Source organism: Natator depressus, chromosome 7 (assembly GCF_965152275.1).
Source record: "Natator depressus isolate rNatDep1 chromosome 7, rNatDep2.hap1, whole genome shotgun sequence".
In the NCBI taxonomy this organism is placed as follows: domain Eukaryota; kingdom Metazoa; phylum Chordata; order Testudines; family Cheloniidae; genus Natator; species Natator depressus.
The window spans coordinates 67164769-67190185 of NC_134240.1; the positions used below are offsets into that span (position 1 = coordinate 67164769).

The following is a 25417-nucleotide window of genomic DNA, read 5'->3' on the forward strand; positions in this document are numbered from 1 at the left end:
AACTGAGACCAGAACTTACTGAAACTGTTGCCACCAGAAACCTTGCTTTGAGGGCGGAAAGAGTGCGGCTGTTTGCAAATCGATTTCAGAGACCCCTTTCCTGGGCAAGATTGTTTTAAATTAAGCAGATTGCGTTTGCTGTCCCGCAAATCTGTCTCGATTACGGAGGGGCTGAAGCGGGAAACTCCTGGCAGTCTGTCCCCGGTCGGGAATCGCTGTAAGGAGGGCTTGGGCGAGGTGCCCCTTGTGCTGTCGGGCAGTAAATGGGAGCTCAGCTGTTCCATGCGGCGTTTTGTTTGCAGTAGCCGAGCTGCCCAGCTGAGCAGGCTAATGTGTTGTTAAAGGCTCTTCACTTGTGCTTGAAAAGTGGCTTTTCACTAATAAACAGGATGAGCGCGTTCTGGGTTACTTTGGTCGCTTGCCAGGTAGAGATCGCCTCTAACAGCATCCCCCTGTCATCAAGCAAAAATATCTCCTCGCCCAAGGATTAATTATTCAACACCTTTAATGTATTGGGGGGGGGGTGGCTTCTTTTAATTCACTACGTTTTCATTACCTTCGAGTTGCTGGGGCGAATTGTTCCTCCTTTGTGTCTCCCTACACCTGGTTAGTTTCGTTTGCTTTACCTTCCTTCGCGAGCCCTGTCCTCTCCCCCTCCCCTTTCCCTGTCATCCCCTGCAGTTCCTTTCCTTTGTCATCTCTCCCCGCCGCCCTGCTTAGGGGGCGCCCAAACTCCCCCTGGGGCGGGTTGACTGTCACTCGCCGTGCATGAGCGATCCCCTTTGAACCCTCCTTACTTACCTGGCCAGCTACCGGCTCCTCTCTTTCGATCCCTTTTCGTTTTCCTTCTGTCACTGAGAACATTCCCCCTCTGTTAGGCCCCCGGCTTTTTTGTTTGTTTTGTTTTGTTTTGTTTTTTGCAAGACAGAGCCCCTGTCCCCTCTCCTCTGCCCAGAGGATGCTGTGGGTGGATCTGATAAAACAGTCTCTCCTTGAGATCTCTCTTCCCCTCCAACCCCCCGTGTCGCTTTCGCACTCCTCCCCGCCGGCTGCAATTTATTCATTAAGTGGGGAAGAGCAGGCAGTCCATTTGCTGCTGGGGGCTGAGTGATTCGCAGCTCTACCGCCAGGGGAAGAACCCCTGCCTGCACCAGCAGCCTCATTAGGAAATCTGCAGCTCCACCAACCACAAGGACCAAGCAAACCCTTTCTGCAACTTCCAGCTGCGAAATCCCGGCTCCCCCAGCCCAGCCGACCCCAGGCTGCAGCTCCCCCAGCACCGACTCGCCTACATGAGGCTGATGGGCACGCAATAAAATCCCAACCAGCCGGGCTCTGGCTAAGAAGACAAACCACCTCCTGCCACTGGTGAAGACGCGGCAGCCGGCGAGAGTGCTCAGCATCGTGTTCTGCAGGACATACCCTCCCGCTGAAAGTTTCGTGGCTCTCTAGAGGATCAATAGCCTGGACATCCAGAGTCAGCACAGCCAGTGGCCGTTTCTCATCGTGTCCTCCTGGAGGAAGGAAACTTATCAGAGCCTGGTTCTTGCCCCCTCTTTGAGTCAGTGATCCAGGTCTTCATCGCAGCCCAAGGCACCACGAGACAGAGTTTGTCAATTCTCCCAGTCAGGGGAGGAGAGGCAACTCTGGCAGCAGGACTTTAAAATCTGCCCAGCATCTGGTTAAACAGAGCTACCACCACCGGGGGGTTGAGAGAGAACAGCCCGGCACCATCTGAGCAGGTTCACTGCAATCTCTCTCCCCCTCCCTTTCCCCAGCATCATTATATCACCGCTCTTAACAGAGAGAGTGAGCGCAGAGCTGAGAAGCCCCAGACTATGGCTCAACCCGACTGAGGAATTACGTGCTAAAAAGACTTTCTCAATTTACTGGAAAGCTTATTGTAATCATTGACAATAGCCGGGCCAGGAGTACTCTCAGCATCTAGACCCTGGGGGGGGGGGGGGAAATAGGATTATTGAAGGGGCAAAGATGCCTTTCACTGGGTGGATAGTAGGTTTTCTCCTCCTTTGTGAAGGTAAGTAGTTCTGAACTAATCCCTCCAGGAAGTTTGTGGTGATGGGTCATCAGGGCTGCTGGTGGCTGATTAGAATAAAAAAAACCTGCCCCCAAATATAAACAAGATAGAAATAAATTCTGATATATCTTTGCTCTGCGTTTTTAGGCTCTAAAACTAAGTTACAGCAGATGTGTGTTTCCTTGTTCTCTAAATTTTATGATGTGAAAGATGAATATTCAAGTGTTTCTATTTTAAGGGTCTGAAAGATTATTAATTCTGTTCCCCCCCTAAGTTTTCTACATCATCAAATTAAATTGAGTTTGGGTTGATAAATGAAAAGGAGAAAGATGAAAAGTTATTGGCTCATAATGTAGCTGATGCTTTCACAGCTGTTAAGTTTCTAAGGCAAACAGAAAATCCATTATAGCTCTTTCCCATCCATATGGTCGTGTTTGCCAAAGTGTTTCGGATGTTTACTTGACTAAATCAAAGTTGTTGTTTTGTAAAGAACTCCTTCAGTGCTCTCAGGGGCCCAGGGCACAGTTGAACACATTCGCCAAAAAACACCTTTAAAAAAAAAAATAGATCACTGGTTGATTTAAAGGAGAACAGAGTGAGGTGTTATGTTTTGGTGGTTGTGACTTCCATCAAATGTATCACTTGTTCCTTCTCATTATTGCTGCCAAGCTAAATGTAATAATTATGATAAATTCATTCTTAGCATCTTAAATTGTTCTCAGAGAGACTTTAAAGGCTGCATCTCTGTTAACACAAAGACCCCTTGACCCTGTTCCCTACCCTTTTGATCTTCCTACATTATTGTAAACAGCTACATGTCTTCAGACTTTTCCAATAGTTTTGCTAGTACCTAAAAAGTAAGATCTCTGAGGTAAAAAATGGGTGGAATGTGTTCACTGAGAGTCCAAAACCTCATGTAACTTTTAATTTTGCAATGGCTTGCACCGCATAGATCATTGTACTGTAAAAAAAGATTTCAGACATAGCTGCATTTTAAATCTATGATACCTTTTTTCTTTTAACTTTTTTTAGTCCTGGCTAATCAATTTTCTTTACACTTGTGGTAAAGTTGGTAATATTCTAACCTGTGTCATCTTTGGCTTGATGGTATTTCCCATGTACGTGCTTTGGGTAATAGATTGTGTATAGTTCAGGTATTCATTTGAAAGTGTTTTTTATTGATCCTTATCCTAGTTGAATGAATAAACTTGCTGTCATTAATGTGGTGGTGGACCAAACTATGATGACGTATAGCAAATGTTTGTGAAGTTTTGTACACAAAATTTCCCCCCCCAATTTTTCTGTCCAGTAAGATTGCCGCTCAATTTGACTTCTATTTCTGTGACTTCATGTATTTTACTCTTGCCTTCAATTTTTTCCAAATATGTGTGTTTAAACCATTTCCTCTTTAAATATCAAATCACCAGTGGTTTTTTTTTTAAAGTAAATCCATAAATAACTAATTTCTGGATTCATCTATAGCATGGGTGTAAGTGATCTGACTCTTTTATGTTGGCATATTTGAATAAAATAGACTGCTAGTTACCACCTGTATGTTAAGCTATGTTAAGCTTTCTCTTAGTCAGGTTTGTTTTTGCAAACATTAACGTTTGTTTTTGCCCTCCGTTTTGACTGATGATCTTTGCTCCTTCATAAATACCCCAGAAAAGTTTGGGTGACTGATGTGTTTTGATGACTCTTGTTCAGAAAAACTGTCAGTGCGATTTAGGGTAATTATATTCATTGTGACTTCAAGAAGTCTAGCATATTAGCAGTGTGAAATGGGTGTCTATGGCTGGAGAGAAAGCACTGTTTCACATTGTACAGCAGTGTGACACCAGCTCCTATTTATGTCACTTTAAGCTGAGTTCATAGTGGAAAACCGTTACGTCTTGGATGTATAATCAAATTTCTCCTAAGTAACAGAGGGAGCCTCAACCCATTTAGAAGCTGAAATGCCCCTATCATGATGCTGTGTAAATTTTACATGTGCTGAGGGACAGGAGCGGAAAACTAGTTAATTTGTCTCAGATTCTGTTGCAAAAGAGAAGCACAGACACTATTCTACAGTGTTTTATTTTTATTATGGGTTGTGAAGAAACCACAGATACTATTACCTGTGTAAAAACTCAAGGTTAGTAACACAAAGAAATAAGCTTACACTCAGATCCTCTTAATGCATGTTTGATTTATCCATAGCTGTGAGTGTCTGAAAGCTTAAATTTGTAGATGTTTAGTGAACACAGGTACACACTTGAATTGTTAACCCAAAGATTTCTCTAATTTGAATAAGAATGTTTTTCCAAGTGACTTGGGTTAACTAGTCTGGTGAGTATCCTGCTAGCAGAAAAGATTAGGATTGGTTCCCCTGTGTTGCTAGGTTCGGAAGAGTATGGGAGACTCCTAGTTTAAAGCAGTTCTGAAACAGAAAAGATAGGATAGCTGCTATTAATTGCATCATGGTAAACAACTGGCAACTTGTGAATCTCTTGCAGGCATTGATATTGACATTTAACGGCCTAGAGTTAAGTAGCATAGGGATGATGTTTCTTCACCCATTCAGACTTGTTTTTCTTCAGTGTCAGATGAAAAAATGCCTACTTTTGCCTTATGTGTACATTGTAGATATTTTCCAAAAGTTGTACAAGTCCACAGCTGTTCTGAGGCTATAGAATGTTCATATGCATGCTACATGATCAAGTTGCTGTGGGATTTTTGGTTTGGTTTCTAAAAGTTCCTCTTGAAGTGACTAATTGGGAAAATGGGACCTTCTTCAACTAAGGATACTCTGGGTTAATACCATAATTAGCCACTCCAGGTTCTGTGTTGTGTGGAATATAGTTTTATTTCTAGAAGGAAATGGGCATCTTGATACTTAATTGCCAATAGACAGACTAAGTTGTGCAAGCCTTACATTATAAACATGCCTCATAATATTAGAAGGAAAAAATGCTCCAATATGGGAATACAACAGGTGGAAACAATGAAAGTTCTCTTGTGTACAAGCCATTTAAAATATAATTTGTTTTTTAGATTACTATGATATAAAACTAAAGATGAATTTAATGGTTTTGGTATTCAGCTAGGGGCTGAGCTGTACTCAATTGATCCTTACTGTGCAGTTTTATGCTCTTAGATTTATTGTTAATGCTTTATTTTGACTGGCTGCAATTTACAGTACATTCTGCTCAGCACATACTTATAGAGTGAGGACAGACCTTCATAAACCAACAGCTCAAAGAAGTGACATTTTTCAACAAAACTTCAAGTTGTTCGGCTTATATTATTTGTATTTCTTGGTGGGGAAAAATGGGCTTTCCCTGTAGATGAATATCTGTAAGTTCCCTCTAAAAGGACCCAGTATACATTAACCTCTTCAATTCAAGGAAGTGCTAATGAGATCAAACTACAGAGCAGGTCATCAAGTGGCTCAAGGACCTTGATGCATATTTGGCTGTGTGTGTGTGTGTGTGTGTGTCTCTCTCTCTCTCTTTTTTTTTTTGGCAGTCCGATGTTCAGGCAATATGTGATTTCCATTCTAATTTGTTTAGATTATAACCCTGACCATAGGGCAGGAGAAAATGGAACTTGGCCCTCAAAAGAGAGTCATTTCAAGAAATCTTATTCATTCTTTTTTTGAAAGGGAGATGAGAATAAAAAGGAAAGTTCAAAATGTCCTTGGTCCTAATTGCCAGGAATAATAACACTAATGGGACAGCCTGGCTCCTGCCTATCTCTTCACTGTTCACTCTCTTTCATGCCCCCTCCCATCCTCCAGGTTCTTCCCAAGCCATGTGACTACAGGGGTCCAGTGTTACTTCCAATGGAGCCCTCTGCACATATGGATCTTTGAGGCCTATTGATGTTAGAGGTCCATTTTGCACAGAGCTCATTGCAGGATCAGGGCATACATCAATAGCAAAACTACCATTAATTTCAGGGGGAAGCAGGTAAAGGGCTTGATGTCCATCCAATCTAGCTGGACCCCTTCCCTCCCCCCATTCATCCCTGGTCTCACATGCCCCAACTTTTTCCTTTTTCCAGTCCCAAAGAAAATCAACTTCTGCAAGGAAGCCTACCAATTCCATCTCATTCCTTGTTCCACCAATTCACTGTAAATTGTGTGCACATTTTAAAAAAAGGGTGACTAATAAGTTGCACCTTTAATTTTGTAATTCATCCACTTTGCTATCCATTCTTCTCTAGCTTCCTGCCCCAAATGGACACGTACACACACATTTGCTACTCCGTGTGCTACTCTTCAGGGCAAGGACATTGTCTTCCTATCAGTCTGACGAGCACTGTCAATTAGTCTGTTTGGAGCCCGCTTGACAGTGCAATGACATTGCTTTCATTGATGGGTTTTGTCATGACTGCAAAGTTCCCATGAAGGAAATTAATAGGAAAATTAAAATAAAACAACATCTTTATGTTTAAACACTGCATTCAATGGATTTTGATCAGTGGAAAGGCTGCTTGGAACGTAAACATGAGCAGTCAGTTCATATGACAATGTTGATCTTGTATCTGCATACTAGATTACTGTATAGTGTCAGCTCCAATTTTCTCTCTCTCATATTACAATGAAGATAATTTTCCTTTTTTTTTTTCAAGTGAACATACCTTTCATTAAAGGTGCTGGTCTGAAGATCTCTCGCTCAAAGAATAGGTACATCTCTGGTAGCAACAGTGTAAGTGCACCCCTCATCTTACCCTTTTTCTGGAGGGACCCCTGTAGGAGTTAAGAAGATTCGTTAATTCTCCATGCGCTCTAAATGGTTGGCACCTCTGTTCAGATTGGCAACAGGGCAGGTTGCACTTGTGACTGGAGGCTTTGAAAAGGCCTGAGATTGGCCCACAAAAGTCAATGAACAGCTGCTGGGAAGGTGGATGGGTGGTAAGTTCCTTGATTTCCCCCCCAACTTTAATCATGTTCTTTTAACTTTATTTGTATGTGAGATATATATAATGGTAGTATGTGATACTGTGAAAATAATCTGAAGGTAAGACTTCATACTCCCTCTCTTCCCCTCCCCAAACTTTTGTCCTTGGCTGCTCTTCTCCACCTAGAACTGAAGCAGTAAATAAAGTATCTCATGGGTTAGGAAAATTCAATAATGTAGGAGGCTAGTATTCTCCATAGAGCTTTTCTGTGTAAAGTTCACTTGGAGCCTATCTATGCGCACAGTGTGTAATACAGGCTTTCTGTAGTCAAGCCCTGACCTTCAGTTCTCCAGCACTAGAATGGCCAACAGTAACATTTTCTGGTGACTGGTCTGAATCATTTGATTTTGGTTTTCAGGGTGACCGTTACGCTGCCTGATGTTGTTTATTTTTAATTGTGTTGATAATGCTGCACAACATAGCTGTGTTAGTGTAAACAAGGTCTGAAGTAAACAAGGTCTGTATTAGCAAGGGTTCTTGCATATTCAGAATAAGATACGTTAGCAATGCTGAGTGGGGGAATTTTCTAATTTTCTTGGTACTTGCTCATTGCTATCTCTTGATTTGGCAGCTTCTGAGCATTAAAATCCACCAAGTTATTGTCCAGTTGGTTTCTCCACACTGACTTCTTTTTAAACTCCTCATTTTTGAAAGCAAACACCAGAAGCATGACACGAATAAACATGGGTGCAGGAACAACAGTGGGGGTGGTAAGAGCCATTGAACCAAACTATAAACCTTGTATATAATGGAAACCACTTCAAGTCCATGGGTGCAGCAGCACCCTCCCCCCTCCACTCCTCGTTCCAGCATCTATGAGAATAAATACAGTAACCGCAATATAAGAAAGATGGTTTTGTGGTTCCTGTGCAGGGCTGAGGCTGGCTAGATTTGAGTTTAGTTACCCAACTGTGCCACAGATTTGCTGTGTGACTTTGGATGAGTTACTGTGCCTCGGATTCACTTGTATAAAACAGGAATAAAAATACTCCATCTTGTCGAGAAAGTAAACTCAGGGACTGTGCAGTGCATGATATCCTGGTGTTTCAGTTGGGGACAGTAGGTTCTACTGGAATACAAACACTTGTTGTTGAATTGTGCTTATATATTATTTTCCTGGAAGGAAAAAAGTTTCCTCCTGAAATGGGTCTGTAAATTGGCTCAAAGTCTTTTAATCTGGAAGAGGCGCTGAGTAGAATGTCTGCAATGGAACACAAAAGTGGTCAACTTAATTAGAGGCCTTAAGGGGAAGTTACAGTGGTCACACACAGAAAGGAAATTAAAAAGTTTACTGAGTTCATCTTTTTAATAATGTCCAACCTAATTACCTTAGGAATCTGAGTAACTAAATCAGCTTTCTCTCCAATTGTACAAAGAAAATGGGTACAGTACTTCTAATGGTTAGCTAATGGCTTTTCAACTTGTGCATTTAGGAAACTAATTCAGCATTATATTTGACTGATATAACAAAGGTGCTTGTGTTGCTCTAAAGGGTGTTTTTAATGCCCATTTTGTCTAAAAGAGAAATCCGCGTGTCAGGAGGTAATAGTATTAAAGTAAGTTTGGTAGGTTTGTTCCCAGTTCATCAGAACTGAGTTAATGCTTTGTTTACATGGTTTTCCCAGAAAGTTAGCTGCTATAAGTATGGATCTCCTCCCATTCTGCTCTCAGTAAAGTCAGTGGGGATTTTTCATTTCCTTCAGTAGAAGCGGGATCAGGCCCTCTGTATGTGTGAAATCCTGACCATACGATATCAATGGCAAAACTCCCATTGACCTTCAGTAGGGCAGGTTTTCACCCAGTATATTCTGTAGTGCACTATTCTTGGACCAGACTCACCATTGTCATGGAGCACCTCCCTTTGACCTCTTACCTCCTATCCAAACTCTGTTTCACAGCTCCAAGCATAGCAAGAGGTGCAGCTGAGGTGGCCCTGCACTCTAGTGGTTGTATCCCTTCAATGGCCCACAGGAGCCACTGAAGCAGAAGCTATCCAGTCCTGTACCAAGGGCTGAACCTGTCCCAGCAGCCCCTGAGTAGAGGTGGTGCAAGGCACCTCCATTCTGTCTCTGTGTTGGTGCTAGTACAGAGATGAATATGCCCCAACAAGTTTTGGGAGTGCTGCTGTTCTTGACACCTTTTTCCTTCAGGGAGCTGTGTCCAAATATTAAAGAGAGAGAGCAGCCCTCTAGCTACATAATATTCTTTATCTCGTATACCAGTTCTCTTGCCCAGCTTCTACTGGTAGAGTGGTCAGCTCTTCCACATACTAATGCATTAATATCTCAGTGCAAAGGGAAATGAGAATCAAAGAAGTGATCTGTTGGCAAAAGCTGTAATTGAAAATGGCTTTAACACAATCTTACGTCTCTTTTCAGTGCCAGCCATCGGGCCAAATTATGCTTTTTGTTCTACTGATGTAAATCCAGGACCAAGACATTGACTCTGCCCAGAAGTAACTGAGAGCAGAGTTTGGCTGAACAGAATGTAATGTCCAATTGTATTCCATAAACTCTGGCTTGAAAGGGAAGCTACAGTGTGCTCAAATGTAGTCCATGGCATCCATCTGTGCCCTTAAACAATAGGATCCATTTGAAATGAATTATGTATGTTTCGATAGGGAGTATCCAATATAGAATGATTAATATACACATTATGACAGTCAGTGGAGAAGCGGGTTAGAAATATGTGTGCTCTAGGCCTCTCTAATCAAGGCTTCTTTTACAAAGAATAAAAACAGACACTGGCAAATTGGTTGAAACTATTTTCTAAATTAAATTTCTGTTATGTGGTCTACAGCATTTTAAGACAGGAGGGCACAGTTCCTGAAGTCCAAAAACTGAGGGTGGAAAAACGCTTTATAAAGCAAAGTCCTCTTAGTTCATAAAATTGCATAGGTCATATTCAGAATGTAATGTCACTATTTGCAGAGGAACAAGCTAATTTCAAAAACTTTTAATTTAAGGAGTATGCTGAAATAATAGACGTTGACGAAGGGAGTTCTCTCTGCTCCTTGTCTGATGCACCTACCTGCGATCACATTGTGACAACTAAAAGGGAAAATAATCTTTTTAGAAGAAACTTCTAACTCTGTTAATAATACTAATACATGGCACTTCTGTTGCTCCTCTTGTATTTGAATCTCAATATTTGTAAAGTATTTTAATTAACCTTCCTCACTTTTTGGTGATAGGTACTCTTAGAACATATTTCAGGAAGGTGTTTAAGGATGTTCTTTCCTTGTGTGGAAAAAGAGTGAGATTTAAACAGCTCAAACTACCTTTGCTAAAGTTTCTCTGCCCACTGGTCACAGATTCAGAAGTTCCAGAAGCAGCACTTTGTATTTCTCTGGGATCAGGCTGACAAAGCGCAGTGGGCACAGGATGGCAGATGGCACACAAGTTTAGTACCTCCAGCATGGGGAAAACCATAGAATTTTAAAAACATGCTTCAGTCTTTTACTCCACGAAGGCCTGGAGGGTCAGGGGGATAGTGGCATGTTTCAGGCTCTTCAGCATGAATGTATCTTAGTTAAGCAACAAAATAAGTGTGCAAATAATGCCATTGGCCACGGTCTTCAAAAGTGACTAGTGGTTTTTTTTGGGAGTGCAATCTGAGACACATGAAAGGGGCGGTAAGGTCAAAGTGCTGAGCACTCACCTCTAAAAATCCAGCCCTTTTTAAGCGGGACCTAGTTTGACCAACTTTAAAATTATAGCCATTGTTATTTCCAAGGCATAAGCAAAGATAGGTAGTCTCACTCATAGGCCTAATATTGCACCTTCTATTCCAATAGGTAGTTTTTACTCAAGTCCAGTTGACCATTCTAGGTAAGACATGGCAGGATTTGGTTCCAGGTCTTTGTATCAGCCTCCTGGTTCTTTTTTGAACTAGAGATATTATTATTTATGGTGCAAAGCAAACGTTGTATTATTTAACATCATTTGTGTTGCTGCTTAGGTGTATGTGAGTTATATAGTGCATACCATATTCTGTGTTATATCCCCAGAATATCTCTGGAAACAGTATTGGATGCAAATACCAAGAACATGTGATTGTCTCTTATTGATTGTGACCTATTCTGGGCAGGGTCAGCTGATAACTCTTTGGGCAGCCTCTGGATGCTGCTACAGTACAAAGCTGCTGCTGCTTATTTTCTGTATACGTAGCCAGCCAATCCAGTTTGGAAGAAGGAATAGCAATGGTAGACCATACCTGAGTTTTGCTTTTGAGCACCTGGGTTTTCAGGTAATGGGGAAAAAAACAATATGGTTTTAGTGTGGAATTTTATTGCAGATTTTAATCTAACACCCCTGACACATTCTGAACCAGAAAGTACCATAAACAGTTCTTCTTGCCTGGCTGTACTTTTGCCTTAGTGAAGATGGCAGGACTGGTCCTAAATTGCTTAGTTATAAGTCTGTTTCAGGCATCCAGAGAGTTTTTAAATACTCCTTTTTTTTTTTTTTTTTAATAATATGGAGTCTGAAAAATCTATGTAAGTGTTGCCAACTCAACAGCAAATGAGGTGACCTGAAGGGAATCAAGCTAGGGGATCTTAAAATCCCAAGAAGAACAAAAATCCACGTATATAATGGCTTTGTTCATCATCTAGGGGTTTTCAAGACACATGATGCTGGGGGAGAACAGGCTTTTTATATATATTAGATTTTGGTCTGGAATAAAGTGCTATGTTTTGAGGTGTGTTCTACATCTGGGTGATAAGTGGTTAAAGAAAGTCACTGGGTGTCAGGACTCCTAGATTCTATTCTCTGTCTCAACCAGGTCACCATGGGCTCTCAGTGCCTCTCTTCTAGTGCTGACAACTTGCACAGTATTTGGTGGGCTTTTTCATAATGCCTTGGCTTTTGGAGCCATGTGATTGTGAGAATCTCAGCTTCCTTTTTATGGAAATAATCGTTTCTAGCCTTTATGGGTATGCAGAAAAGATGGCCCAAGTATACCCTAACGGCTGAAAACCAGAAAGCTAATAAAAGATCCCCCCCAAATACAAACTCTATGGATGCCTGATAGATACAACAATGAATGATTTTTAAGTTGGACTCATGACTTATTGGGGGCCTGACTCATGATATTTGAATACTCAGGGTTGGCAATGCTGCAGTTCACCCATAGAATAATAGTGATTCAAGGTAAAAAGATGTTGAGGCTTGCATTTTCATAAAATGCCCTGTTAGTACGAGATCTTTGACACAAGTTGTTATAATACTTCGCTTATTAACACTGCACTCCTCTCTCTTGCATTCGTGCCACAATTGTGATCACCAAAGGCTTTGGGCTGGAAGCCCCATTATTTATAACTGAGAGAGCAGCTGGTAGGGCATTTCTGTGGAGGCCCTTCAACTTTGGAAGTCATGTTGCTACCTTGGTCTGAAAGACCCTGAATTTGTTGACCTCAGGGCACATTGCAAAGTCTGTCTCTTGCAGCAGGCTCTTGGGGGAGGGTTGAGTTCCTGCTAGGACCAGGGGAAGGCATTTTTAAGGGAAGTTGAAATACTTCTTTGACCAGCTTGGGTAAATCGTGTTGCTATAGAGGGTGGAGTTCCCATTGAAGTTAATGGTTTGTATTTTATAACTGTGTTTTTTAAAAGATCATAAAACACCTAGAGCCTGAGATGGACACAGTTTCTGTAACTATATATCCAAATAAATAGATACATACATATAATTAATCATCAACAGCCGAGTAGCCCGGAGCCCCATCCCTTTAATGTTGAGCCAAGCTGCTGGAGTTTCCAGCTTCCAGAATGACCATTGGACTTTGCACTTTACATTTGTTTCATGGTCTTCCATGCCTTTCTTGAGAGCAATTCTTGTCATGTACCGAGCACTCTCAACACCCATTGAGTTGGAACTTCGCATTGATGGAGCTCAACACCTCTCCCAGGGTTCTTATCATTAGGGCAGGGAACACTGAAGGGCTTTACCATTAATCCTTGTAAATGGGCTAGATTACCCACATATTTCCTTAACTTTGCTGTCCAGAACAGCGCACAGACAAGGTACAATGCAGTTAATTGGTAATATCTTCCTTTACTTGCCATACCGTGCCTGTGTGCACACAGGCAGAGACTTTGGGGAAGGGATTTCTCAAGAGAGTTAGAATTTAGATCTACATCCTGAGATTAGTCATTTGATTGGATGTTAGATAATTTCATGTTAGCATGAAAATCATAAAAAAAATCAAGGATAGGAAAAGCCTTTTAGGTTGTCTGCCAATGGTCTTCAAACCTTTCCATACGGCATCCTCTGCTCACCTTTCTGTGACCCCCTATTTTGAAAACCCTGATGTAATTTATTCTCTTGCTAATGCAGGATTGTTCCCTACCAATACAGGATGTTCCTGTATATTTTTTTATTTTCAGTGCTCAGCTGGTTTTAAACTTCCCTAGCTTCTACAGCTTCCTTTTGGGAAGTGTTTCACAGGCTAATACACTTAATCATTACACAGTTTCCCCTCTAATTCCAGGACACTCCAGAAGGAAGCATTTTATTTAAAATGCACTGTGCTCTGTATAAGGAGTATTTGAGCATCAGCTGCTTCCTAATAGCATATGGGAAATGCTACAGATTTAATAAATCCACTGAGAAAGAAACAGAGGCTCTTGTTTTTTCTTCCCAAGCACTTACTGGAATCCTACTTTATTTTGATTTAAAGCTGAGCTGCTGTTGCATCACCCTTTCCTACAGCAGAACAACAGAAACCCACAAACATGTGGAACTGCCATTGAAAGTGCTTAAGCACATGGGCTGTGCTGTGTGATTAAATGTCAGATGTCGACTTCTCAGTGCAGACACTCTCGTTACATGACTATGCCATTACATGCCAGAATATCTGATTTTTAGGCACATGCTGTTGTCTGGAAAGAGGCTTTTTAAAATTTAACAGTTGTGTAGCTCATGGGTACTACTAGCCTTACAAAAGCGTTGCTATCATGAGTCTTAATTAGCTAAAAAGATGATGGGAACTAGGGCTATTCATGCATATTTCACTTGGAACACTTTAGAATACCGTTTTCCCCATCTAAAGATGTACCCATCCTTAAACAGCTTCCAATTATCACTGGGTATTACACAGACACACACATGCACACAAACAAAATGTGGAACATAAACCCACCATTGATTTTTAAATCTAGCATGCAGAGTACACGCACAACCCGGTTTTTAAACACGGACTCCCAATTTAGGTTGACCAAAAGCCCACAGTTCTACCACTTTCCACGACAGCTGTTTAAAGCTATGGACTTGGAAATCTAGTCAGTAGAAAAAAAGAATGAGTTAAAAACTAGTTTCCAATATTAAACCAATTGGAGTCCACCTTACCAGTTTGGGGGGTTTGCAATCACATTTTTTTTTATTCTTAAACTGCATGTCTGTGGGTCTCGCTCTCTTTGCTGTCAGACCTACATAAACACGAGAAAAGTCACTGACTATGCTGGGAAAATACATGGAAATCTGGCCCTTAGCACATAGTCAAATTCACTAAGTGTTTGCTAATGTGTTTAAGAAGGTTACGGTCTGTTCCAAGGTAAATAAACAAAAACTCTAGCCCCTTCCAGATTTTAGATAATCTGTAACAATAGTAGATGTGTAATTTTTTTTCTTTTTTAAATAGTGGTCTCTTTTAAAATGAAATTACATTTGCTGCTGTACTTGCTGAAAAGCAACTGTATTTTAACAACTTCATCCATCCCTTCTGCCACAGTAATCTTCCCAAATGGGAACTCAATGTAAACCAAAGCAGTGTTGAGTTGAAGTACAGCTGTGACTCAGATGGACTCTCCCATTTATCTCAATGAGGCATAATTCTTAAGTCTAAAGATTATTTTCATGTCATCATTGCCAACTGTTTCACGCTGGTCATTTTAACAGCACAATTCAGATATAGCACCTACATATTAGAATATGAAGGATACAATGGAAAAATGAAGGAGTGGGACAGATGATTGCTGCCCAAGATTATTGGGATGTGGAATAAATTCAAGACTTTCCCCCTCCCTCCCAAAAGCCAGTTACTTCCAATCCTGCCCAAAAGGTGAGGGGAAGAGGATATGTATTCAACTCTTTAGTCCCAGAAGCCTCAGTTGATTCCTAGGTAACACAACCCCACATTTCCCCTACCCAGCTATCAAAACTTCCAGAATTTCCACGGTATATTTTATGCATTGGCAATAATATGTTTGTAGCTTGTTGGCAAAGTGGGAGGTAGCCTAAAATAAACTGAATACATTAAAAATTAAATCCTACCACAAAGACTACTCTGATCATATTGTTTTTCATGTCTAATTAAATAAAACCCCCATTATTATTTCACCCAACTCTGCTGCAGCATATTCAGCCTGCTGCAGAACAGCAGGAACCTGGGGGCCTTGGTGCAAAATGTAGAGTACACAGACCATTGTGTGTAAGTTTCCAAAACCTTCACTTTCAACGCTGGCAGAAGACAACAGCTCTTGTTAATGATGAATTCTCTCAGTGCATGATGGCAAACCCATCTGTCAGTACTTTAATTGGGTTTGGATTATACTCGCATAGAAGTCAGTGGGAGTCATTCTATTGACTTGAATAGGCTTTAGATCATGCCCTCTGTGGCCAAAACAAAGATATTGGGAATTGTACTTGACAATACATTTTTACGTTTGTTTACATCTTCTTTCCCCAGCACCGTCCAAGCTGCTAAGCATTATGAATGTTGGTTTACTGCTGCTATTAGATTGACCTCTTTTTCAGCTTAATAATAATTCTCCATTCTATTCAAAATTTCAGCTTTCTTTTACCTCCCCCAAAAAAGAACCTGAAATATATATCTTTAAAAATACAAATCATACAAAGCCTGGGAAATTTGAAAAGCAAAACACTTCACCCACTCTCTCCTCTCCCCCACAAACAAACCTGCTTATGATTGGTAAGAGCCAGGTTGCAGAGTGACTGCAGTGTAGTTGCCTATTGCATCATTGTAAAAAAAAAAAAAAAAAAAAAAAAAAAAGGGGGTGGGGATGGGGGAACGCACCACACGACTTAAGTATCTCAATGAAAATGGAAAATGCTTCATTAAAAAAAATCTTTTGAATGGCTTTAAAATTAATTCAAAATTGAGTCTCCCTCCAAACGGTAAAGAGTGGTTAGGTCTGCCTTACAGCTGTTTACTTATATTCTCTTTCTGTTCTGTTTGTACAGCACCTAGCACCACAGTTCCTGGTCTGTGACTGGGGCCCATAGGCACTGCTGGGGAGCAGGTCCTGCAGCAGCGCCAGTCTCCAGGCAACCAAATGAATGCAGCTGTCCTGTAGTAGGTCTCTGATTCCCTACACCATCTGATTGATTGGAAGAGTCAGCAGACTGGCTCTTAATCCCTGTAGCAGTTTAGGGACTGCTTAAAGCATTTTTCCATGGCTGTGATAGCCCCTGTACCTGTTTGTTCCCAGCCTTTCATGATGCTTGTCAGAGTGTCCAGAAATGGGAATCACCTTGTTACCTCCTCCCCCATCTCCAACAAAAGAGAGACTTTCCTGTGCTTAGCTAAGTGTCGGCTCCCTGACATCGCCAGCCTCTTAGCCACCCAAACAATCGCTTCCAGGCAATACTAGTCTTCTCTTTGCTTGGTTAACAAAAGATGCCCCCTGTTCCCCAAGCCTCTTTTGAAGCGTTCCCCTGAGATATCCTGTCACTGGCAACTCACAGAAATATCAGGTGTGCTGGACAGTGTAGACATGGGGCTTGTTGGATTTAACTGTGAATCAGCTCTTATATAACATAACAGGACTGAGCTGTATTTATAGTGAAAACCATCCAAAGTTTATCATCAAAGATTAAGGTTTGAGATGGTAAGGATAACGGAAACGGAAACATAACCTGTACAACAAAATTGTAACATGTTTCCTCAAGTCCAGATGTAATAGGCTTGTTTAAAGCAATCTCCCAGCATTTCCAACCAACATGGAAGGGATACCGCATTAATTGATGCAAAAGCACTATTCTTTTGCTTCCTTGGTGAAGGATAAATAGGTGTCCTTTTACCTTCTCCTTGTATCCCCCCAAATTTATTTATTTTTTTGTCCCTAGAGTCAGGGCTGATCTACACTGAAAAGCTACACTGGCATAGCTATGTCTCTGGGGGTGTGTGAAAAATGAGAGACGTAGTTAAGCTGATCTAGCCCCCAGTGTAGACAGTGCTAGGCTGACAGAAGAATTCTTCCACCCACCTAGCTACTGCCTCTCGGAGTGATGAGATAATCCCTCCTGTTGCTCTAGCGAGAGTCTACACTGAAGAGCTACAACAGCTCACCTGCAGCACTGCAGTTGTTCTGCTGCAGCGTTTTCAGTGTACACATAGCCTCAGGATAACACCCTCAGTTTTATTCCCTGGTGTGTTGACTTCATGGTGCCTTTATATGCAAACAGAACATCCAGTGTGTTGGCTTACAATGCTTAATTTACATGTTTACTGAAGCAGAGAGGTAAATATCCATCCTTTGTCTGGCAGAAACCTCTTTGTTAACCCTGCCTTGAGTAGGAATTTAGGAATGTATTTTCATCTTACATACACAACTTTTTACTTAGTGTTTATACATACATTTCACAATGATATTAATGATCAGTATGATCTTGGCTTTCATTGAAGACCTTGCATGATATTCTTTATGGATCAATATAGTGAAAGCAGCCAGGGCCAGCTCTAGCTTTTTTTGCTGCCCCAAGCAAAATCATTTGGGTTCCCCTCCCCACCCCCTGCCCTTCTTTTTGGCTTTTACACATGTTTGCACTTCGAAATGTTTTTGTTTTGTTTTGACTGTTTAAAATTAAAAAAAAAAGAAAACAGAGAATTTGTAGTTAGTGAAATAAAACAATTTCCTACTAGTGTACTCATTTAATTTTAACAGAATCACAATTACAAACAATTTGGATTCAACTATACACTGTAATGAAAAACGTTAGTGTCTTCTGGTGAGCCCAGTTTCTCATAAATTAAAAGAACTATAATTGAGTAATATGTGACATGTTTCAAATCCGATAAAATTTCATTACTCACTCCATTAGAAATTAATTGTATTATCTCATTTTGTGTATTTTTACCCAAATAATGGGTGTGAATCTCTTCATCTTTCACTCTTCGTACATGCTCAGCCATAACACTATCAAATTTTGCCAATAACTCAACCAATTTCAAGAAATTTCCTTTGTTATTCTCATATTAAAATATCTGAGGATCCACGGAATGCAAGGCACTGTTTGGCTAGGAAATGAATGATTTCCAGTAAACGTTCCAACACAGCTTGCCAACGTAGAATTTCTGAATTTGGTAGACGTTGCTGTACCGCACCGATTGTTGTACCAGAACATAATCTGTTTGACAGCGCAATCCAATTTGTCAACGAGCATAAATGATTTTTTGATCTTTCAAATGCTGATGCAAATTTCGCCAGTCATTAAAACCTGCAGTTGCCAGAAGAATGTCCGAGTTACAGAACAGTTTGCAGCAAAAACAAAAAACTACATCTTTGGTCTGTGAATACACTAACCACGATCTATTAGTTTGTTCCCCATTTTTCATTTTTTTTCTTCATACTGGTTGGCATAAATCAACGATTCGACTCATTACATGGATATTCAAATGTAGGATCTAGTTTTGAAGGACCTTTATTCACAATAATCATTAGAATTGCATCAGTAATTATTGTCGGCCAGGTACTTGGATCTCATCCTATGTCAGTCTCTCCACCTTCCCATAATTGTTCTTCAGTTTTAGATTTGGATAACAGTTCTTCGTTTCTGGACTCTTCAGCTGAAGAAGTAAATCTTTGGATGGTTTGTGATTGTTCGTCTTTATTAGTTAGTGAAGATAATCTTTGGTCGGATTGTTGTTCCTCTTTATCAGTTGATAATCTTTGGTCTTCATCAGTTGATGAATAATCACTTTCAATGTGCATTGCTTAGACCTTTCTCCTTGATTGTCAACTTTTTAAAAATACTTATTTGAAGTACAAAATAGTTTTTCTAATTCTTTTTGCTGTTTTTCTCTTTGTTGCCGGTAGGCAGCACCGGAAAGTCGTTTTTGTTTTTGTCCTGGCATTTTAGCACTATAACCACTGGCACTGATGTGACATGGAAATTGGCTTGAATGGCACCGATAGGGTGGCACAGTACACCCAAGTAATCATGATTCCTGATTTAATTAATCATAACCGTTAACGTTTACACATTTACCCCCTTTCACATTATAACTGACCGTGTCACTACGTGACAATATTTTTCACGTCACGCTCCTATCACACTATTGGAGATTTTTTTGATCTTCATGTATTTTTTTTCGTACGTTGGTGGATTTTTCCGATTTAAAAAAAAAAAAAAAAAAAAAAAAGGATGGCCGGAAGGCCGCCCCTGGAAATGTGCCACCCCAAGCACCTGCTTGCTTTGCTGGTGCCTAGAGCCGGTCCTGAAAGAAGCGTGCTAGGTGTAATGAGTTTGTCAGGCTTGTTTGGAGTCACTGTCACAAAACACTGAACCCTTTGCCAGCTGCCAGCAATGGGCCTCTGTGTCATACCTTGTTCCAGTCCTGCTCTTGCTTTGTTTCTGCTTTGGACCCATACCTGCTCCTGCCTGGCCTTGCTGCAGGGAATCTGGTCTCTAACAGCAGTTCTGATTCTGGGTTCCAACTCCTGCTCTGACCACTGGGCTGACTGCCCATGTCCTGGCCACTGAAGTTGGCACCGCAATACAAATCATGAAATAGTAATGATCGCTGACTAATTCTGTCTCTGATATACACCTATCAGTGCCATCAAAACTTTGTATGGTTTATAAGTGAAAAAGCGGAATCAGTTTCTCATCATATTGTCCCATCTCCCCAGATTTAGTAGCTGTGGCACTCCCCCCAACCATCCTTGTGTTCAATATACAAGATGAATGAACTGTTCTGACTTTAATGATTCTTCTGGTTTTTACAGCAAACTGGGCTCTGGGGTAGCCTGTGCTTTCAAACCCTCCTTGCCAATAGTTCAGGGTTTTTTAACTCCCCTTTCCCTGGCAGTGGAGATTATGCTATAGTGAGTTAAAGGGTAACTCATCATCTTGTGTGATGACAGGAAACATGGGGGAGCGTAAAGGATAATGGCTAATTCAAAGCAGATTGTTCCACTCCGCCTCTGGAAATCCATCAGCCCCATTGAAACTCATGATTCAGTATTTCAGAACGAACTCTCAAAGCTCTCTCGCCCTTCTTCTGCCTCAATAAATTCTGTCTGAGACAGGATGATGCAAGTGCCCTTGAACTGTGCTGACCCTCATTACTAGGGAGCAAATTGCATGTTGTTCCAGCATGGCATTCAGAAGCCTTAAGGATTTAGGGGATTAATTCAAAGAGCACTGTTTGCCTAAATGAGGACACAGGGTTGGTAACCGATAGGGTGATACGAAAGGTCTGTATGGCGTTACCTGGAACTAGTTTCCTTGTTTCCAGCAACAGAGACCCCAAAGCGTGTCTGATTGAAAGTGCACTTGCTGCCAGAACAATAATCTCTGATCTGAGATTGGACCCAGCTCCCGAGGCAGAAGGGCCAGGTGGAACAGCAGGTGAACTGAGTCTTGAGTAAATACCTTTGTTTGCTTTTTTTCTGAAACCCAGCTGTCGACAAGAACAAGGAAAATCTAACACAATAACAAGCTATAGAAGTAGATTTTAAAATCTGTATTCCTGAATCGTTTTAGAGATGGATCAGAATCAGAACCATTCATCTGGCATTCCCATCCACTTCTCTCGGGTTCAGTCACATTCACACCAGAATCTGAATCATCCTAGGTTGGTCTGTGATTCTGCTTTGTCGAAAAACCAAAAAACATGCCTGCAACAAAGTTTTTGTTTTTGGGGAAAAAGGCTACGTTTCACTGACACGTTTTTCAAACAAAACATGCTCACCAGCTCTACTTCTGTTTTTCAACACTGTCAGTGAGACAGGATCCAGCTATATCAGCCATCGTATCTCTTGACTTCCAAAGATAGCTTCTCCTTTTTAGGACGTCCTGCAAAAATCAGGGTGAAGCACATGAGAATTTGGGATAAAAATGTTCTTTGTTAAGAAGGCTTAACTGTGAAATGACCTGTCTGAGGAGACTTGGCTCAGCCAAAGACTAACTGCTTTTAGAGCAAACTGCAGAACCCTCCCTTTTAAATCTTTTTCTCTCCATGCAGGATTTTTAAAAAATTTAAAGTTACCGGCACCTAAACCCAGCAGGGCTTCCGAGAATTGGTGAGGTGTGAAGAACAGACTCTTCCATGAAGTCTAGTATGATTCTTGCTGTGCAGAGCTAATTGACTTAGGCAACATTTAGATATGACAGTGATGAATGCTAGAGAAAACCCTAAGATTGTTTCTGCTAGGCAGTGATTATAATTATTCACAACTATAGATATACATCATCTATTCTACTCCGGGCTGTTTTTAATTTCCTGGGGACAATGCACCCTGTGGCATTTTTTCTTCATCAGGTCATCTGATTTATTCGCAAACTGCTAGATCCTTATATCTAAAACTCTGTTAATGATCATTGTGTATGACGACAGGTGTACTTAATGTGTTAATGTGTGTGTGTGTACACATTTTAACGTGCTGGCTACTTCCTCAGCCCACCTCTATCAAGCAGGTAAAGCAAACATTACAAGAAAAAAAACCCTGTACAAATAATGCATAGAGCAGCTTTTTAATTAAAGCGTTTCTGCTTTTTTATTACCACATGCAAGAGAGATTTATTGAATATGGGTTAGCAAACGCTAATGAAATAGACAAGTCTGAGGTGAAAACCTTATCACAACAGAGGTACGGTGTTGGGAGAAGATAGTACAGCCAACAATATGATGTTCCAGTAAGGCTGTATTTATTTTTTTGCTATATCTTTTCCAAGCTGATATTTGTTTTACATTGAAGGTAGGAAAGGCTGGTGGACAGAGACCTGGCTTTACACAATTAATTTTATTACAAATAAGCTTATTGACTGAATTACCTCGTGTTATTTTTGCCCTTTATGAAGCAAAAATGTTACTTGGGAATCAAGCAGTTCTTAGGGTGATACAGGAAATAAAATAGTAATTCAATAGCCAGGATTGAGGGCCTGATCCAAAGCCTATCAAAGAGTCTCATTGACTTCAATGGATTTTGGATGGGACCCTGTGGTAATATTCTCATGTTCTTTTTCAAAAGACCCTTTTTCACATTAATACATCATGTATTTTAGGAAGATTCAGGGAAGGATCTGTTATAATTGCACAAAATTCCAGAAGTAAAAAAATGCAGTAACAACTTGCTCAGCATAGAGCTATTTAATAAAATCATTTTATTTGTAAGCAGAGTCTGCATGAGCTGTCCTCTGACATCTAGTGGTGAGCTGTGGAAGAGGACTTCCAGGAGCTGATCTCATTTGCATGGACACACCCACCCTGCCTAGGTGCTCAGCATGATGGGACTGCTTGCCCAAACGCTCAGTTGGGGCTGGTATTGGATCCCCAGTCGCCTTGTGATTGGGACAGGAGTAATAAAGCGTTGTTATCCTTGTTATGTGAACCGAGGGCAGCAGAATTGTACCTGGCATACCCCAATTGAGGGACTCACCTCAACAGCACTGGCTAGGCAAGGGACATGGGTTCTGCAGCCCAATGAGTTGAGAGAGGGTGGGGACAGCTACTTGTATCTGGTGGTGTGGGACCTGTTTAAGGGCTCTAGACACCATTTGACCCTTTGTGTCTCCATGGTATAATAAAAGAGCCAATTTAGACTCAACTGAGAGTCTTGTTACACACTGCAGAGCTGAAATCACTGGTAACTAGGTCTAAGTATTAGACCTACTTTTGCAATAGAGACGCTGCCCAAGAGACTGCCCAGTGTGCACCAGCAGTGAGGCTCCCCTACTAACAGCTGAAATCACTGAGAGCTTTGTTAAGTGTGTGTGCGGGGGGCTCTGAAGACATCTTGGTGAGTGGGCAGCTGGTGGAGAGGCATGGCAAGCAGCTAGCAGGGTGGCTGGCGGAGAGGCATGGCAAGCGGCTAGCGGGGCGGGTGGTGGAGAGGAGTGGCAAGCCGTTGGCCATTGGGGCGACAAGCGAGTGCCCGAGCAGTGCAGCGTGTAAGGTGCCTCCTTTACTCCCAACCCTGCCTTCCACACAGGGTGGGAGGTGAACTCTGCGGATGAACCTCTGAACTCTGGGGCTGCACTGGCCAAAGACAGCAACTGTGAGTGGGGTTGAGAGAAGGGATGGACATGTTTAAAGGGACTTTTGGGTTGCTGGACATAAGACCCTGAGGGGAAAAGGACACTGTCCACCTTACTTGGGGGGGTGGGTATTTTGCTCATGGTTTGTGTTTATGAACCCTAGTTATGGTGTTTTCCCAAATTAATGCTGAGTTAATTCCCTCCTTTTATTAAAAGCTTTTGCTACACTCAGACTCTGCTTGCGAGAGGGGAAGTATTGCCTCTTAGATGCACCCAGGGGATGATGTGTAATTGCCCCATGTCACTGGATGGGGTCTCAAGTCGGTTTTGTGTTGTATTGTTGAAAAGGAACCCCTAGATACTGAACCCGGCTCTTGTTGCTGCTGGCTGAACCTGGCAGAAGGGTTATGTATTTTATTTAGAGAAAATTTACTTGCTTTTCCATGTAGTATTTTTGCATACTTAAAAACATACTGTATTGTTCAGATCATTAATACCGCCACATGTCATTTCCTGTGGTCTTTTGAGTGGCAGTTTATTTCCTATCTGAAACAGTAACAACTCATATTCCACAATAAATCACCAAGATATGAGTTAAACGGATGGACTGGATATTTAGACAACAGTTTTAAGGCCTGAGACTCATAGTTGGGGAAGTATCCAAGTTACCATGGAAAATGGTATGGGTAAACAGATAACCCAATCAGCTTGGTGCATGCAGGTGTATATGAAGCAGAGGGGATCAAAGATGGATATTGTAGAGGCAGTGTCTGGATCTCCTTTGTTACTGACTGCTAGTACTAGGCTGCCATGCCAAACAAGAATTGAATGGGAGCTTGAAGTTTGTTTAACACTATGAATTTTCCCATTGTAATAGCTCCAAAGACACAGAAGCTAAATCGCTTTGGGTGAATTCTTGCCTCGTTAAAGTCAATGGCAAAACTTCCATTCATTTCACTTGGCTTGTGCGATTAAATACAGAGTTTCAGAAACCATGACAGGTTTGTCTTTATCTGGTATCTGTGCATGTGCCTGGAAGATACATTGGTGCTTTCTATGACCGGCATCTGCATTTAGACTCAATGTGTAAAAAGAACAGTGAAATCTGGTTTAGAGAGGATATAGCAGTGCAAAGGTGTAAACAATGGATTTGACACTCACAAGAAGGGTTCAGGCCAGATCGTGGGTAGCCAGACCTAGTAGTTGGAGCCAGGGTCCAAAGTCACAGGATGGGAGTCAAGAGTCAGCTGGGTCAGGACACTGGGAGATTAGAAGCAGAAGACAAACTTAAGAGCAGAACCATGAATCAGTAACTAGAGTCAGGCCAGGTATGGTTACTGGGGGTCAAAGGCAGGAAACAAAGTGGAGGTCAGGAGTCAGTCAGGCCAGATTAGGATACCAAGAGCTCAGAGGTAGGAGACAAGCTGGATATCAAAACCACAAGTCAGGAGTTAAGCCAGGTTGGTATGCCAGGAAGTCAAGCCAGGGGAGCAGGAGCACCAATCCAGAGCAGGGTGGATCCCAGTTACATGGACAACTTCCTGTGCTGGGTTTATACAGAAGCTATTGACAATCAGGACATCCAGCATTCTGCCAATCAGGGTCCAGGACTGGAGTCCTCTGTCAGGGTTCGGCTTCTGCCCTAGCAACTGTTAACAGGTCACTGCGTGGCAGGTTTGAGCTTATTAGCTCCTAAGAGTCCTGTGGACCAGGGTTCAAGACCTGGGGTACCTGACAGATGGGTGGAAAAGTACTTGATTGTCACAAAAGTTCACTACAATGGTTATAGGAGGTGCAATGATAGTTGAGCAGCCTCTAATGTATTTGCCCCATATTTAGCTATAACTGGCAGCTGTAGAAGTATTGACGCAGGTGAGAACCATGTACTGGAAAATATCTTGAGAGAAAAATGATCAAGAGCCTTGTAAGGAGATAACATAAGGTTTGCTCCCATTATTCAAGACTACAAGTATAGTGCACATGTTGATAGCTTTTTAATGGTTGACAATGACTATAAGTGCTTCAGACATCCACTTGCATGTGTTTTCCCCCTAAGGAAGTGAATGACTCATTTGTTGTCATAGGATTCATGTTACTGTGATGGCACATTAAACTGATTAGTCAATAGGCTGTACACATTGTGCTCCAGTAGACAGGGTATCGCACTGAGAGTTGGGAGAGCTGGTTTCTATTCCCAACTCTGCCACATGTGAC

At 41.5% G+C, this 25417-nt stretch overlaps 1 protein-coding gene across 3 annotated transcripts in view; it reads left to right on the forward strand.

Annotated features, from left to right (window-relative positions):
* The first annotated feature begins 1978 nt into the window (after nucleotides 1–1978).
* Nucleotides 1979–25417, forward strand: part of RET (ret proto-oncogene) — a 124191-nt gene continuing 100752 nt past the window's right edge. For 2 of the 3 annotated variants that reach the window (XM_074958689.1, XM_074958688.1), the window contains exon 1: nucleotides 4109–4172. In XM_074958689.1, coding sequence (XP_074814790.1) covers nucleotides 4124–4172 — 49 coding nt within the window. In that variant the 5' untranslated portion in view covers nucleotides 4109–4123. Of the gene's footprint in view, nucleotides 2039–4108; nucleotides 4173–25417 lie in introns of those variants that run through there. The other variant, XM_074958690.1, reaches the window with a different exon arrangement.